Below are 17,760 nucleotides of genomic sequence, written 5' to 3' on the forward strand. Positions count from 1 at the left end.
AAAAGTGGCGCAGATGGTCTGGAAATATGCACAGTGATAATGTTCTAAGACAGGGAGAGGTCGGTGAAAGTATGACATTTTTTAAGGCGCGCTTTTACACCTTGGGCGTGTGCAGAGAAAAAATTGAAATAGGGACATAACTACACTTGCACTCTAAAATTTGTTGAAGCACCTAATTGTATCTTTGCGGGTAAACAGGCTTTGGCAGAAGACTACAGAGTTAACATGGCACAGAGGGGAAACAGCGACGCTGATGAAATAAACTCTATACTTAATGTAAGTAGCTATGGATTTTGTTTTTATTTTATAAGGCAGTTCTGGTATTTGTTAAAAACTTTAGACAAGGAATAACTGTAAAATAAGCATGCATATAGGTATTATTGTAGTACTATGTCAGAGACCTAACAGCTTTAAGAGGATAAAAATTACAAAATAAAACAATGCCTTTTATACACATACCTTAAGTTTTGGTGGTCTTCGGGATATGTAGGAGATGGTAGGGCCGCCCAAAATCCGGCGCCTGCTGCATTACAAGGGGCCAGTTGTGGTAGGTGCACTGGGTGCTGCCCTGTGCACTTGTTCTACCCCAGATACTACATTTTATTGCCTGCTTGCCTTCCCCTGCTGCATCTATTGGGGGCACATTCCTCAGCATACTGATACACGATCTTTACTTAACACAGCTAACATTCCAGTACTTGTAGTGCTGGCTATTCTCAGTCTTATACTGTTTAAGGGCAGTACAGTAATGTTTTTGGGAAATCGACAATGACAATACTTCCTATCAATATTCTATGCATTTTCGCATTCATTTGCGAAGACTATTGATGTTTTCAGGGTGAGTGTGCCATGATGCTGTTAGTCTAGTCCATTTGTATTTACAGCAGCCAGGATACAAAGTGCACATCAGAGGGCTCAGACAACACCATTGCATTTAACAATTACAGGCATGGTATTACATTCCTCAGCACACTGCCATTGTATCCCCTTATTTGGCACCGCTGATAGTCTCCTCGTGATTGTCTTCTGTTCAGTCGACTGCTGTATTGACAACACTGTTTTATTGTAGTTTTACTGCTTTGATTCCTTGGCTCATGGATAAACAGGTTTTGCTCTCTTGGTCTCAGTTGCAAAAATTGTCCTCTGTAGACCATTCTTCGCAGAGGTTAATTTGTAAAAAATAAGTGCTGGGGCTCTTGTAAGGAGGCGGCTTGCACCAGCCCATTTCTCCTGTTAGCACGGCCTAAAACAGAACCAACTACCAACCACGAAAGTGGGGAGAGGATGTGAAGTAATGGCCAGAGTTGCTGACTTCAGCGCTGGGGAACCAGGTTTGAGCCACGGCATCGGCTCAACATCCTGGGATTCTGGGCAAATCACTTAATCACCCGATGCATAAATGAATGTGTCCTTAACTGGTGCTCATGAAAAGCACTGGTGTTGATGATTAAGAGCCGGCTGAGCACTGGAAAACACGGGCTCAAATTAAGCACTGATTCTTCTGCTTCTTTGTGCTAGAGCTAAAACATACATGAACCTGTCAATCTGTGGAAGCTTTTCCTAAATGAAAGTGCCTTGAAGTACATGTGCTGAGGCAGGAGGACAGATCCATACTCCCCATACACAGAGTATACTCCTTGTGTTGTGCATTCCCAAAGGTGCCATCCAGTGCAGATCGAAAAACACAAAGTTCTTTTTGTCCACACCTATGTCACTCACAATTACCAACAACGGGCCCCCCGGGCGTTGGTACTAGGGGTGCAGCAGGTGCTAGAGCACCCCCAGATCTGGAATGAGTTAAGAAAGGTGATGGAAAACATTGAAGCCTTTCAATCCGTGAAATTTTCAAACAGCATTAGCTGTGTGCTCAAACGCAGTGAAAGAGCAACAAAATTAAGGAGAGCCCAGAGAAAAAAGGTATGCCACTCTTGTGAGTGGGTGGGATCAGATTACAAGAATGAGGCACATGAAAGGCACCAATGTAACTAATAGCTCCTTTTTAAAGTTTGCCAACATCGCAAACCAGAATCATTTGAGTCTTTTAATTGGGGAATGTGGAGACAGGCATGTGTTAAAGTAGGGTGGGAAAACAAACCAATCCACAAATTTTACCCTTGTATGCATGCATGGCTAAAACCACTCTGATTTATTAATGGTCTCTTCTAAGTAACTCATTTCTTTAATCATTTTTTAAAAATAAACTGACACAATGTATACACGTTTCATAATATTGCACCATAATGCAAACTGAACCACATTTTCACTAAAAAAGGTCTCAGACTATCATTCACCCGCTTCCTTCCCTTCAGCTCCCCACTTAAAACTTTTTGTCATGCTCATTTGATACACTTGCTTGTTCAGTAATCAATCAATCAATCAACAAAATTTGTATAGCGCGCTACTCACCCGTTAGGGTCTCAAGGAGCTGGGGGGGCGTGGGGGGGGGGGGGGGGAGGGGGACGTGTTTTCCAGTGCTCAGCCGGCTCTTAATCATCAATACCACACTTTCTCAGACTTTGGCACACCATATCATTACGTCTCACGTTAAAGGTCTGTGTACCACATCACCAAATGCCACATAACACCATACCTCACCTTACCACACTAAATTACAATGTAATTACTATACAACCCAATGTAGTACAATAGCTGAAACCACACGACTCCCCACACCACCCTTCACCACCCACTGCAACACCAGATCAGTCTAAACCATACCAACCTGCTTCTTTAACAAGTTACAGCAAGACACAATTCTTACACAGAAAATGAGGGTGTTCAACATCTAGTATAAACCATCTATCTATTATGGCAAAACTCTTCAGGCAAAACCTCACACTGCTGGGCCAAACAGAGCCGTGGTATAACAAAAATATATGGCAAACCACGCAGCTCTCACCCAGAGGCATCTGCTGGTTTACATCCACAAATGGACAAACAATAAACTCGAGCCTCAAGGATAGACACACACCACCACAGTGCAAATTGAGCAAAGCCAGCACAAACACACTGAGAATAAGTCAGGACTACACAAGTCTGATTTCCCCAATAAATGAACCTTCTGTTAGAGCAAACTGCTATAACACTTAAGGGTGTTAACGGACCATGTAAATAGTGTAAGGTGGCTAAATAAAAACACCTACCATAACTTAACAAATAGTTCTTTCCTATTTGCACGGTTTCTTCTAACACAGTATCAGGTTTACTTCCTCCCGTTCTGGACATCCAAGTCCATTTTCTTCTTCAGCTCAATACACCACAGAAAGTCCTATTTTGACACACTAAGTATGTAGATTTTAAAGGTAGTTATGGTGATGGAGGGATATCTACCTTGGTCTGAGACACTTAATTGCATGAGGATTTGGAAAACAAAAATCTTCTGTCATCTAGAATATGGAAGGTCTAGACTCATCCTCAGAAGTGCTCTACGGCATGAACCAACGCAGGATCTACTTCCCAGGGAGCTTGAAAGGGGTCATCTGGTGAATGATGTCACATGAGATCTGAAAAGCCATATTTCTGATTCAGGATGCTGGCCAGGTGCTTCAGCATGCTAAAACTGTAGGTGTTCTAAGAGCATCATGCTCTTACTGAACAAGCAAGTGTAGCAAATGAGCATGACAAAAAGTTTTAAGTGGGGAGCTGAAGGGAAGGAAGCGGGTGAATGATAGTCTGAGACCTTTTTTAGTGAAAATGTGGTTCAGTTTGCATTATGGGGCAATCTTATGAAATATGTGAATACATTGTGTCAATTTTTTTTTTTAAATGATTAAAGAAATGAGTTACTTAGAAGAGACCATTAATAAATCAGAGTGGTTTTAGCCATGCATGCACACAAGGGTAAAATAATGTTTATATTGGTTTGTTTTCCCACCCTACTTTAACACATGCCTATCTCCACATTCCCCAATTAAAAGACTCAAATGATTGTTTGCAATGTTGGAAAACTTTTAAAAGGAGCTATTAGTTACATTGGTGCCTTTCATGTGCCTCATTCTTGTAATCTGATCCCACCCACTCACAAGAGTGGCATACCTTTTTTCTCTGGGCTCTCCTTAATTTCGTTGCTCTTTCACTGCATTTGAGCACACAGCTAATGCGGTTTGAAAATTTCACAGATTGAAAGGCTTCACTGTTTTCCATCACCTTTCTGAACTCCTTCCAGATCTGGGGGTGCTCTAGCACCTGCTGCACCCCTAGTTCCAACGCCCGGGGCGCCCATTGTTGGTAATTGTGAGTGACATAGGTGTGGACAAAAATAACTTTGTGTTTTTCTATCTACACTGGATGGCACCTTTGGGAATGCACAACAAAAGGAGTATACTCTGGGTATGGGGAGTATGGATCTGTCCTCCTGCCTCAGCACATGTACTTCAAGGCACTTTCATTCATTTAAGAATAGCTTCCACAGATTGACAGGTTCATGTATGATTTAGCTCTAGCACAAAGAAGCAGAAGAATCAGGGCTTAATTTGAGCCAGTGTTTTCCGGTGCTCTGCCGGCGCTTAATCATCAACACCAGTGCTTTTCATGAGCACCAGCTAAGGACACATTCATTTATGCATAGGGAGATTAAGTGATTTGCCCAGAATCCCAGGATGTTGAGCCGATGCCGTGGCTCAAACACTTATTTTTTACAAATTAACCTCTGTGAAGAAAGGTCTACAGAGGACAATTTTTACAACTGAGACCAAGAGAGCAAAACCTGTGTATCCATGACCCAAGGAATCAAAGCAGTAAAACTACAATAAAACAGTGTTGTCAATACAGCAGTCGACTAAACAGAAGACAATCACAAGGAGACTATCAGCGGTGCCAAATAAGGGGATACAATGGCAGTGTGCTGAGGAATGTAATGCCACGCCTGTAATTGTTAAATACAACTGTACTGTCTGAGCCCTCTGATGTGCACTTTGTATCCTGGCTGCTGTAAATACAAATGGACTAGACTAACAGCATCTTGGCACACTCACCCTGAAAACATCAATAGTCTTCGCAAATGAATGTGAAAATGCATAGAATGTTGATAGGAAGTATTGTCATTGTCGATTTCCCAAAAACATTACTGTACTGCCCTTAAACAGTATAAGACTGAGAATAGCCAGCACTACAAGTACTGGAATGCTAGCTGTGTTAAGTAAAGATTGTGTATCAGTATGCTGAGGAGTGTGCTCCCAGAAGATGCAGCAGGGGAAGGCAAGCTGGCAATAAAATGTAGTATCTGGGGTAGAACAAGTGCACAGGGCAGCACCCAGTGCACCTACCACAACTGGCCCCTTGTAATGCAGCAGACGCCGGATTTTGGGCGGCCCTACCATCTCCTACATATCCTGAAGACCACCAACACTTAAGGTATGTGTATAAAAGGCATTGTTTTATTTTGTAATTTTTATCCTCTTAAAGCTGTTAGGTCTCTATGACATAGTACTACAATAATACCTATATGCATGCTTATTTTGCAGTTATTCCTTGTCTAAAGTTTTTAACAAATACCAGAACTGCCTTATAAAATAAAAACAAAATCCATAGCTACTTACATTAAGTATAGAGTTTGTTTCATCAGCATGGCTGTTTCCCCTCTGCCCCATGTTAACTCTGTAGTCTTCTGCCAAAGCCTGTTTACCCGCAAAGATACAATTAGGTGCTCCAACAAATTTTAGAGTGCAAGTGTAGTTACGTCCCTATTTCAATTTTTTCTATGCACACTCCCAAGGTGTAAAAGCGCGCCTTAAAAAATTTCAAACTTTCACCGATCTCTCCCTGTCTAAGAACATCATGACTGTGCATATTTCCAGACCCTCGGCGCCACTTTTTACAAGACTCCCATGCTTATCAGTTCATGCCACCTCTCTCCCCACGTAGAAGCCTCGTCGTGTCCTAGACAGGCGGGAAACTCATGGAAAAAGAGTTTACGTGTTGCATTTCAATTTTTTTCTCTGCGCACTCCAAAGGTGTAAAATGCGCACCTTAAAAATGTCATACTTTTACCAACCTCTCACGCAATGTCCCATTTAAGAACATCACGACTGTGCATATTACAAGGCCCTCGGCGTCACTTTTTACAAGACTCCCATGTTTATCAGTCCCTGACACATCGTTCCCCACGTAGAAGCCTCTTTGTGTCTTAGCACTCTTTTAAGGCGGTTTTTGAAACTAGGTGGTGAAATTGTTACATCAGCAAACTTGCTAACCTCACTCCCACGTAAAAAGAAGCCATAGTTTCATAACATCTGTATATTTAATTGTATTCACTTTTCATAACTAGTGTCACTTTACAGCAAAGACTTTTAAAATTAGATGGTAAAAAAAGTTGCACCAACAACTCATGCTTTACAAAATTGCCATGCTTATCAACCCCGACACCTCACCCCCACATAGAAATAAGTCATAGTTTCATAACATCTGCTTCTTTTATTTTATTCACTTTTCATAACTAGTGTCACTTTACAGCAAAGACTTTTAAAATTAGGCAGTGAAAAATGTTGCACCAACAACTTATGTTTTACAAAATTGTCATACTTATCAACCCCTTCAAGCCTAGGTGACTTAACATTTATTTATTTTTTTTTTTTTCCATAACTAGTGTCACTTTTAAAATTAGGTGGTAAAATTGTTGCACCAACAAGCTTACAGTGTAGCTTCCGCCTCTCGTGGGTGCATAGGACTACCCGCCTCTGCCTGACTGTGGCTAGGCCCTGCCCCACGGTCTACCACTTCGGAACTCCATATGCATTAGGCACGCCTCCTGGGGGGCCTGGTCTACCTCCAAAACGACCCCAGCACTACTCAAGGGCTCCCATTCCACAGCTGCATCTCACCACTGCTGAAGCAACACCAGCCTACAGCGGCAACTACCCCTGAACATGCCCAGACATGTCCTGGCTTGCCCCAACCAACATGGCGCACACAGGTAAGTCTCTGCTTACGCATTCCATAACCCTAAACAACCCCTAGTAGGCCCTTTTGGGGTGTCTTACACATGGTAGGCGCTGAAAATGTTACATCAGCAAACTTACATTTTAGTTTGCCGCCTCTTCTGGAGCAGTGTTTCATCCCGCTCTTTCTGGGGTGCAGCAGCATTTTTTCACCCTGTTACATCACCATGACTGGTTGGTTTGCCCCCACTTATGTGGAACTTGCTCCATCCAGCCCTATCCGGGCCCTTCACCGTTCCAAAACGATGCATGGCCATGTTACCCAACACTGACGCATGCTTTACAAGATTGCCGTGTTTATCAGCCCTGACACCCCACTCCCACGTAGAGCAAAGCCGCAGTTGTATAAACATGTATTATTTATTTCTTTATTTCATAACTAGTATCATTTTACATCAGAGACTTTAAAACTATATGGTGCATACTGTTGCATCAGCAAACTCACAGTCTAGGGTTGCGACAGCACACATACCAGGCCCATGGCTTGACTTAATTTTTTTTTTTTGTTCCATAATTACTGTCATTTTACATCCGAGACTTTTTTTTAAATAGGCGGTAAAATTACAGCACCAGCAAACTCGCAGTCTAGCTTCCCGCCTGTTGTGGGGACTTTGGAATTCCCACCCTTGGCTGGATTTTTATTTTTGTTTATAACTACTGTCATTTTACATCAGAGACTTTTTAAAAATAGGCGGTAAAATTACTGCTATAGTTATCAAGATTGGGGAGTGTAGAGGTAAAGCCCTCCACGGGCATAGGAGGTGGATACGTCCTCCACACAGAATCAGTTACAAAACAAAAGGATCCACCTCAGGGGGAAAAGGAGGGGGTGGAGAAGAACCTGGGTTCAGATATCTAGGGTGGTGGAAGGTGTGTATCCTACTGTGGTTGGACACACACTGTGTTTGTTTAAATACCCCTCACACACCAGAATGGCCCTTGGTGTCATGCTTCATTATAGGGGTCTTCCCGACCCGCTATGGGACGGAGCGTGCTACGACCTGCGACTACGCGGGCGCTCTGATAATGTAGTGCTATGTGTGATGCAAGAGGGAGGGTCTGAAGTGGATGTAGGTAGGTGTATTAAAAAGGACCTGGCCTCATTAGACGAGGAAACTTTAATAGGTCAAGGGAGGCTGGTGCTGTTAAAAAGGTGGTGCGGAGATGTCCTGCGTAATGTGCGGATACTCCTAGTAGGTCAACATGTTTCGATGCAGCAAGGCATCTTCGTCAGGACAAGAACAAGATCCCTCCTGTATAAATAACGTGTGCTCTAATTAGAGACTATTGAAATAAGTGAAAATGCAATTAATAAAGCATTAGTATACAATACCTAATGGTATGCTTTTTGTGTCTGAAAAAAAGGAAAAGAAAAGAAAAATGGTAGCTGAGTGTCCCAGGAAACATAATACGTAGTACCTGCAAAAATAAGCGGTGCGCCACATAGTGACATTAAGTGATGTCTAACCATAAATCTTAAAATGCAAAAAGAGGTGTAGTAACCTGTAGGGGAAAAGGAACAATACAAGACAATACACACATGAAACAGAAAACACACACTATCGATTGGTGAGCAACTCTATGTTGAAAAATAAGGAAAAAGTTGCGAAAGTCTGATACATACTTATGTATATGAGAGAACAATGCCTCATGAACCTCTAGAACGGGTGGATAGAGCGAGGTAACTCAGTGCTGGCAGGGGAAAAGGGAGTAAAAGAGTCTATTACCTTCTACATTCTGGTCGTGATGGAAACGAAGAGTCCGCTTCCCGAGACGGCTGTGCCGTACTTACGTGCCCCTTACGTGTCACTACGATCCAGGTGATACCACTTCTCCAGTTCCAATTAATTAGTGTCTGCATAGAGTGCCTTCAGCACTTCCCCGCAGTACAGCGGAACCGCGGGATGGACTTGCATTGAGCCAGGGTTTTCAAGGGGCACGTAAGTACGGCACAGCCGTCTCGGGAAGCGGACTCTTCGTTTCCATCCCAACCAGAATGTAGTAGGTAATAGACTCTCTTTCTCCCTTTTCCCCTGCTAGCACTGAGTTACCTCGCCCTATCCACCCGTTCTAGAGGTTCATGAGGCATTGTTCTCTCATATACATAAGTATGTATCAGACTTACGCAACTTTTTCCTTATTTTTCAACACAGAGTTGCTCACCAATCGATAGAGTGTGTGTTTTCTGTTTCATGTGTGTATTGTCTTGTATTGTTCCTTTTCCCCTACAGGTCACTACACCTCTTTTTGCATTTTTAGATTTATGGTTAGACATCACTTAATGTCACTATGTGGCGCACCGCTTATTTTTGCAGGTACTACGTATTATGTTTCCTGGGACACTCAGCTACCATTTTCCTTTTTCTTTTTTTCAGACACAAAAAGCATACCATTAGGTATTGTATACTAATGCTTTATTAATTGCATTTTCAGTTTTTTCAATAGTCTCTAATTAGAGCACACGTTATTTATACAGGAGGGATCTTGTTCTTGTCCTGACGAAGATGCTTTGCTGCATCGAAACATGTTGACCTACTAGGAGTATCCGCACATTAGGCAGGACATCTCCGCACCACCTTTTTAACGGCACCAGCCTTGCTTGACCTTTTAAAGTTTCTACGTCTAATGAGGCCAGGTCCTTTTTAATACACCTACCTACATCCACTTCAGACCCTCCCTCTTGCATCACACATAGCACTACATTATCAGTGCTCCCGCGTAGTCGCAGGTCGTAGCACGCCCCGTCCCGCAGCAGGGCGGGAAGACCCCCATGATGAAGCATGACACCAAGGGCCATTCTGGTGTGTGAGGGGTATTTAAACAAACACAGTGTGTGTCCAACCACAGTAGGATGCACACCTTCCACCACCCTAGATATCTGAACCCAGGTTCTTCTCCACCCCCTCCTTTTCCCCCTGAGGTGGATCCTGTTGTTTTGTAATAGGTAAAATTACTGCACCAGCAAAACTCGCAGTCTAGCTTCCCACATCTTTTTTCAGAGTTTTATAGAGCGTAAACTAGACCCGAATCCAATCAGGTATCAGAGCGCTTTACATAGCACCAGTTACATTACATTAGGACACACTCTTGTGGGGACATTAGAATTCCCGCCCATGGCTGGCTGTGGGTAGGCCCTACACCACAGTCCACCACTCAGGAACTCCATATGCATTAGGCACGCCTCCCAGGGGGGTGGGTCTACCTCAAAAAAGACCCCAGCACCACTCTAGGGCTCCCATTCCACAGACGCACCTCGCCACTGCTGAAGCATAACCGGCCTACAGCCGCTGAACATGCCCAGACATGTCCCTGCTTGCCCCACCAACATGGCGCACGCAGGTAAGTCTCTGCTTACATATTCCATAACCCTAAACACCCCTAGTAGGCCCTACTGGGTGATTGCAGCTAGCCCTAGGCACCCCTGACCCCCGTTCTACACCTATGACACACCTACACATCCATTATTTCCTGTGTGGAACTACACCTGCCCCACTTCCGGGGCTGAACTTCATGGGCCGGACTTCCGGGGGCCAGACTTCCGGGGGCCAGACTTCCGGGGGCCAGACTTCCGGGGGCCAGACTTCCGGGGGCCAGACTTCCGGGGGCCAGACTTCCGGGGGCCAGACTTCCGGGGGCCAGACTTCCGGGGGCCAGACTTCCGGGGGCCAGACTTCCGGGGGCCAGACTTCCGGGGGCCAGACTTCTGGGGGCCAGACTAACAGGGGCCAGACTAACGGGGGCCAGACTAACGGGGGCCAGACTAACGGGGGCCAGACTAACGGGGGGGGGAATGGGTGGGGGGGGGGGGGGAGGGGTATGGCGGGGGCTTCAGGCTTCCGGGGGCCAGACTTCCGGGGGGGGGGGGGGGGGGAGAGGGCCAGACTTCCGGGGGGGGGCAGACTTCCGGGGGGGGGGGGGGGGGGCAGACTTCCAGGGGGGGGGGGGGGGGGGGGTCGGCCAGACTTCTGGGGGCCAGACTTCCGGGGGGGGGCCAGGCTTCCGGGGGCCAGACTTCCGGGGGGGCCAGGCTTCTGGGGGGGGGGGGCCAGGCTTCCGGGGGGGGCCAGACTTCCGGGGGGGGGCCAGACTTCTGGCTCCTACGTCACTTCCGGGGGCAGGGCACTTGTCAAAAAATGAATGGTGACGAAAGGTATCACTTTATATTACTCAGCCTCGACATGTTTTACTCTCTATCACTCCACGGCTTCACTCAGACTGGTGGTGGGGGAGGGGCAACATAGGTCCATGCTAGTTGGATACATGCCAGATTGTTAAGGATATTGTCAAAGCCAAAATTAGATAAAATAATAATGTTATAGTGATCTCCTGTTACACAAAGCTATTTTCGGACAAAAAAACATATTTAGAACTGTAAATGGCTCCATTTATGCTAGCCAAATATCAACAAAAGGACACCTAGCAGACAAAGGCATTTTCTTCTATGTAGTTGTGTGCTACAAATGTATAGAATTATGCAGTTGTTAGCCACATGCAAAAATGGAAGTGGGCGGATCAAGCCGTGGTTTGAATTTAGAGTTTTGAAATGCTTGCAACTCAGGAGCTTGTGGGATTTTACAAACTACTCTCCAACACTTTCCCACCCTAAAAATGGTCGTCGATCAGGGTTGAAGAAAATCATCTTCGAGGGTTGGCAGGAGTATCGAACACCCCTCAACTTTATGGGAATGTTGGGGTTTCTATACAGGAAAAGGGGGATATACACAGCAGGCTGCCTATTCTCAACGTGAAATTGTACTTTGTGTGTGTACGTGTGTGTACTTGTGCATGTGCAACTCAGCATTGGGGAAACAGCAGTTCGGGAAAATTTCACAATGACATTCCCAATAGCAGGCCTGTGACTTAATTCTCAAAACTTGTAAACCTACACCTACTGATGCACAGAAGTACTTCTATGGGTGAAAATTTGCATATTTTCTTTGTGAATCAGGCTGTGTGTTTAACCTGAAAATTTGCCGCGAGTGGAGCCCTCAAGCATCTATGGTGGGAGCCCTCACCTAGACTGATGTTGTACAGAGCCATGTAAATAATCTGTATGCATCACTGCTGTCAGTCCTCCACTAATTCAAACAGTTCCCCTCTCTCAAAGTGAGGCCAAGAAATGTGGAAATCTCCCACCTCCAGGGAGTGAAGGCGGATATGATAAATATTTCCACTTGGGCTGCGCAGGTTGATAATTGGGGATCCTGACTTTACTCCACCACATGCAAACATTTGCGTTGCTTTTCCCTACACCAATCAGAGTGGAGTTGAATAAATGCGATCACAGTGTAAAATATAGCACTCTAAAGAGGCACTGTGGGTCAGTGATTGAAACCCTTGACAGTCTGAATGTTTGTGGTTTGTTTGTAGTACAATATTACAGAGTGCTTGATCTACACAAGACAGAAGAATCGGGGACTGAAACCCCTGGTGACAGATGCAGAAATTACATTTGCTTCTATTGACAGTGGTAACCAAACAAACACGGCTGCCTGATGTCCCATGTCATGCATGACACCTTCTGCCTGTCCTCTTATTTGTCCGAGAGCACTTTGAATTCTGGGATATTAGAGTTCTCTTTAAACTATAGATAATAGCAGCCATATCATACAAGATACTGCAAGTTAAAAAAAAAAAAAAACAAGAGCTCCCTGAAAGAATTACACATGGCATAGAGTCGCATGACTGCTAGGCACGCGTACACGCCACAAAGTGCGTCTGTCACGTATCATTTCGACGGTGAAAATAAATAACGCTGCACCTGAAGCAGTAGATAATCGGTGCAACTAATCCATAACTTTCAGGGTTCCCTGACTGTGTGCGAGAAGCCCAGCGTGCTAAGTTTTTCCTTTGCACTCAGGGACTTGCTCTCCTGTTTATCCCATTAATAAATAGGGGCTAGAAGTACCAGAAAGCAACGCTAAACTCTGTCCTACATGAGTGACTCACACACGGACCTGGGGAATTTGAGAGCTCTGCAGAATAATGAAAGATCCACTTCTCAGTCCACACAAACTAAATAAAACATGCTGAACAAAAGTTAGACTAGTAGCAGGTGTTTTATGTATGATCCACATTTTACAATGCAAAGATGTGACCAACGTGCTTCGCTTTCACTCATGAAAGGCACGTTTCTGTAAGAGCAAGGTCACCACCTCTTTTTAACAGCAACTTACAGGGCGTTGACTGCACGTGTCACATTTTGCCCAGATGCCTTTATTTATCTATTTGGCTCAGCACAGCGCCTTCGAGCGGACTCTTCTCGGCGCTCCCACACACGAGCACTCAAACACACACCTGCACGCTAAACATACATTTCCATCTAGCACTACGCAAATGGTCCTGTAATGCAACTTACCACAGTGATTGTGAAGAGAATCCATGTGGGCACACACACAGAGCACGTGGGCTGGCCACCCAGGGTCCTTTTACGAAAGATTCAAAAATGGATGCGGCGTCGCTGCGCATTCATCTCTCCCCCACGCAGCCCCGGCAAACTGTACTTAACGACAGCTGTGAGCAAAGGTTGCACCTGAATTATTGAAGCTGCACGGAGAGGTGTGGCAGCAGAAACCCGACACAACTGGGTCACGTGGACGACTCTTTTGGAAAAAACAGCTTCCTGAACGCGAACGCAACAGGGCTCTTTTGTTCGCGCGCTAACAATTTCTGCAAACCAACGCGCCTCCGAGGTGACTGGAGAATAAACGCGGCAGGTGGAAACCCGCAACTTTTTTGTATAATTGCAAACAAAGCATTTGCATATGAAACACACTTGAGACGCCTGACGAGCGAAGATAGCGAGGGAACACGTTTCACAGGATCTACCTTTGACATGTAAACTAACGACAAAGATCACGTAACATGCGTAGGAGTCGCACTGAGCTGCTAATAACCTTAAACAAACCAGGCGGTGACAAACATTGCACGGCTGCCACAGAACCAATGTTTGAACACACAAGTCGGGATCTAGATAACGTTTCGGAAAGCAACGCCATTTTGTCCCAGGATATATACAAGAACTCTGGTGGCCCTGGCAGTGCATGATAAGGAAATTCACCCTTCCAAGAAGGCAACTTTTCACAGTTTGCCTCTTTCGATGTAGAGCTGCAAATGACAGCATTAAAAGTGCCAGGAAATCAAGCTGCGGTGTCAACAGAAAGCTCATTTTGTTAACTAACTACTGGTTCCAAAATAGACCAGCTCATCAGAAACCGCATAGAAACAAGTGTCTCAAATAGATGAGTTTAAAAAAAAAAAAAAATCTATGTGGGAGTAAACTACTAACAGCGTGGTCACAGTGCCAATACCTCTCTTTCCTGCTCTACGCCAGCATTTGCAATCCTACCATCGGGGTGTGGTACTTTTTGCTGTAACGTTCACCCCGTCGAACCTGGAGCACAATAAGAGTGTGCTCACCTGGTTGTACCTCTGGAGGAATTTCAGCTTCCACCCTTTGCCCAGGAGGTGTTACCTCGTCATCTCATTCCATACATTTGGAAATGCAATTTACCTTCTACAGAGTGTTGCCTTCCCATTCTCACATGAGGCTCCTACATTACAAAGAAAGGATCGTCCCCCAGTCTCCATATTTCCTCTGCCTTCTAGGTCAGTGCTATGGGCTCCAGAGGGGCCGGGAACAGGAAGCGTTGCTGGGCACTGGCATCTCGACCCAGGGTGTGCCCACCCCAGGTGGCACTTGCTGCAGAGGAATAGGAGGCCCCAAAACCCGTCCCAGGATACTTGTTTCTGGTCCAGGGAGGACCTGGGTTGGCAGTCTGGGATGGACTCTTCCCATGAGGACCACACCAACCCTTTTATTTAACAACATTAGGATAATGAAAGAGTGGGGAAAAACATAACTTTCTAACCTAGACGATGCAGCTCTCTGATGGCGGTTCTTATGTGTTACATTAGGATTGTAACTTAACAGCAAGTAACAACAGGGTCTCTGTGACAAAGGAAGTAACCCGCTGAGCTATCCACATAAATACAATTCTGTGATCCGCATGGTACCCATTCTTTGCAGCAGGTATGTTAGCCCTGTGTGCTACTTTATGACGAGTCAAAACTGCCACTTGACAAAACTTCGTCCTCTCTCCAACACAAGTCTTAGCCACCGGCATTATCTTGACATTTTTATTGTTACCTGAAATCTAGTGGATGCACAAGGAACTCTCAGCAGCTGCTCTTAAACCAATAAGTTATTTTGTAACACAGCACTTCTCTGCTCCCAAACTCATCGCCTGGTGCAGCTGCACCGGTCACACCGCCCTAAAACCAGCCCGAGGAGAGATGATATGTTTTAGGACATATGCCTAACACATGCCTGACCCCCTTTCCTTGCTCTCCATGCCACTGGAATCAAGCTATCCTGGCTGAAGAGGGGTGAAACGCTGAAACCGGTCCTAGGATGCTTGTTTCCAGTCCAGGGAGGACCTGGCTTGGCAGTTCGGGCTGGACTGTTCCCATGAGGCACAGGGTCAAGACTGATTTGCATATGGCTGGGTTCAAACTGGAACGGCATGGTGAGCAAAAAAACCAATGGATTTAGGCCCAGATCTCTGTACTGGGGTGAATGTATGACATTGTTCTGCATTCTGTCCATCAACTGTTGTTAGAGCTCGCCTGAGCCAGCGCTTTAGCGCTGCTCTTGCGAGAGCTTTTGTAAATGGGGGATCTGGAAGTGCAAACGAGTGCTTTCAGGCCTCCAAATACAGTGCATGTGCGCCGGGCGCGCGCACCATTTGGCAGCCTGCACACCATTTGCTTTCACTTTCGCGGCCGCTTGTTTTGTATTCTTTCTCTCTTTTGCTTCCTTTCCTCCCTCATGACTCTATCCCTCCCTTGCTTCCCTTCCTCCCTCCATGAATGCCTCTCCTTTACTTTCTCTCCTTCCTCCATGCCTCTATTGTTCCCCTCCTTCCCTTCCTTACTCTTTCCATGCCTGTACCTCACGCTTGTTCTTTGAAGCCAACTGGTTGTTATTTATTAACTTATTTTTATCCTCAGCAGTGTGGCAGCTTCTGTTGTGGAAAGGCGCGGTGTAAAAGTTCATTTTCCGTCTCTCAGACCCACCCACCGAAAAAACAGCTTCCCATTTCATTGCAACTATGATTTGATGCGTGATAGATCGCCTGTCATCCGGCTGCCTTTCATCTATTCAGTCTTGATTGAAATCAATAAATCACTCACCATGGTAACCCAGGCAAGAGTGACGCAGGGCTTGCCCTCTAGATACTGTGATCCAGACAGGCACAATTATTATCTTGTTTTAAGAGGTAACTTTTGAAGGTACTGGGGAAAGCGAGGACCGAAGCAGATTTGCACCAGGATACGGTATTCTCGTCTCTATTCTTAGCATGCTCCTACGCTGCTAGCGTAGTGATGGCATACGCTCGCCGAAGCTGGGTTGGGAGCCTCACACTTTTTGCGCAGGAACAGGTCGTTCTGCTGAGTCAGAGGACGATTCTGGCGCTAGCTAGTCTGAGAATAGCTGTATGGTGTAATTCTTTCCCCGCAGGCTGCAGGCGGATCCCCCTGCGGGGTGAGTGGAGCCCCGTCCGAAAACAATATCATGGTGTGGTATGCTGTCATCTTCGGGTAAGATGTTTTCTCCAGCGCTTGCTACTTCATTAGCCACTATAATGTCCGTCTACTTGCTGTGTGTCCCTACTCCCTTGAGCTGACCCTCACCTACTTTGGATGTTTGGGCACGCGTGCTTCACTTGCTCAGTCAGTCGAATTACATATAGGATTTACTCCCTTACAAATTTCAGAGGCTGTCAGTGAGTGAAGTACTGCAACTTGTGTCATGCGCAGTATGACTGGTATTTTCTTCACAAAGGTGACAATCCTAGCCTCGTACCACCGCTGCTGGGCTTTAATGCCCACGTTTACCTGCTGTAATTTTCTAAACTCTACCACTGTTATTAATGTTTAATTTACAGATCCTCTCCATGTCCTGTATGTGACTGACCATCTGTGCTTCCCTGCCCCTACCTCTGCTCTATATATGCCTTGACTGTTTTCAATTGGTTCCCTCTGTAATGCTTTTTCTACCCCTATGCTATTGTTTTCCTTATCCCCTCTTATTAAACTTCCCTGACACTGCTTTTAATCTTTTCTTCCTGCTGCAGTTATATGCAACCTTCCTCTGTGTTTGGACTTCAGGGACTCCCACCCCCATCTTGGACTGTAGTTCACCCCTGTGCTCAGACTTAAGAGGTCCCTTAATCACCTTCTGCCTCCACCCCATGTGCCCCACTCTTGGTTTTAATAATGTCTCCACCCTCTGTGCTTTTAGCCTCAGTGTCCACGCCTTTCTCACTTAGACTTCACTGTCCTCCTTCACTTCCCAGTTGATGTTTTTAGTCTGTGTAAGTTAATTAACTCAGCCTAGCCAGTCGTGAGAACCATTATCCACAACGATATTTGCGATGTCACACTCATAAGTGCAGCCTGTTGTTTCTGTGAAAGATCCAAACGTCAAGAAGTGTATGCATAGCTGCATTGATTTGCTTTATTTTACCTACATTGCCGTTTACACTGTATAAGTAATGCAGGAAGGGAGGTTCGGGGAGGAACGGTGGAAAAGGCTTAAGAAGGAAGGCACAGAAGGGATTGTTTATAGAATAAACATTGCGAAAAGCATTTACAATGCAATATGGCATTGTAAATGACAATGCCTTTTATGTATGTGTTAAGAAAACGTGCAAAGTACAAAGTGTGTGTTTACTCACCGCTTGCAGGTTTTCAAAACACATAAATAAAATGCATTGTCATTTACAATGCCAATAGCTCAAATCTCGCAAATGCGAGACCT

General features: G+C 45.3%; 1 protein-coding gene across 8 annotated transcripts in view; it reads right to left on the reverse strand.

The window, feature by feature from the left end:
- The window catches only part of EML4 (EMAP like 4), a 677,127-nt gene that overhangs the window by 356,348 nt on the left and 303,019 nt on the right, over positions 1-17,760 (reverse strand). For 2 of the 8 annotated variants that reach the window (XM_085612816.1, XM_085612812.1), the window contains exon 1: positions 13,294-13,447. The exons of 5 other annotated variants lie outside the window; for them this stretch is intronic. In XM_085612816.1, coding sequence (XP_085468942.1) covers positions 13,294-13,318 — 25 coding nt within the window. In that variant the 5' untranslated portion in view covers positions 13,319-13,447. Of the gene's footprint in view, positions 1-13,293; positions 13,499-17,760 lie in introns of those variants that run through there. One more of the 8 variants, XM_085612809.1, reaches the window with a different exon arrangement.

The sequence above is a fragment of the Triturus cristatus genome, chromosome 6 (assembly GCF_964204655.1).
Source record: "Triturus cristatus chromosome 6, aTriCri1.1, whole genome shotgun sequence".
Taxonomy (NCBI): Eukaryota; Metazoa; Chordata; class Amphibia; order Caudata; family Salamandridae; genus Triturus; species Triturus cristatus.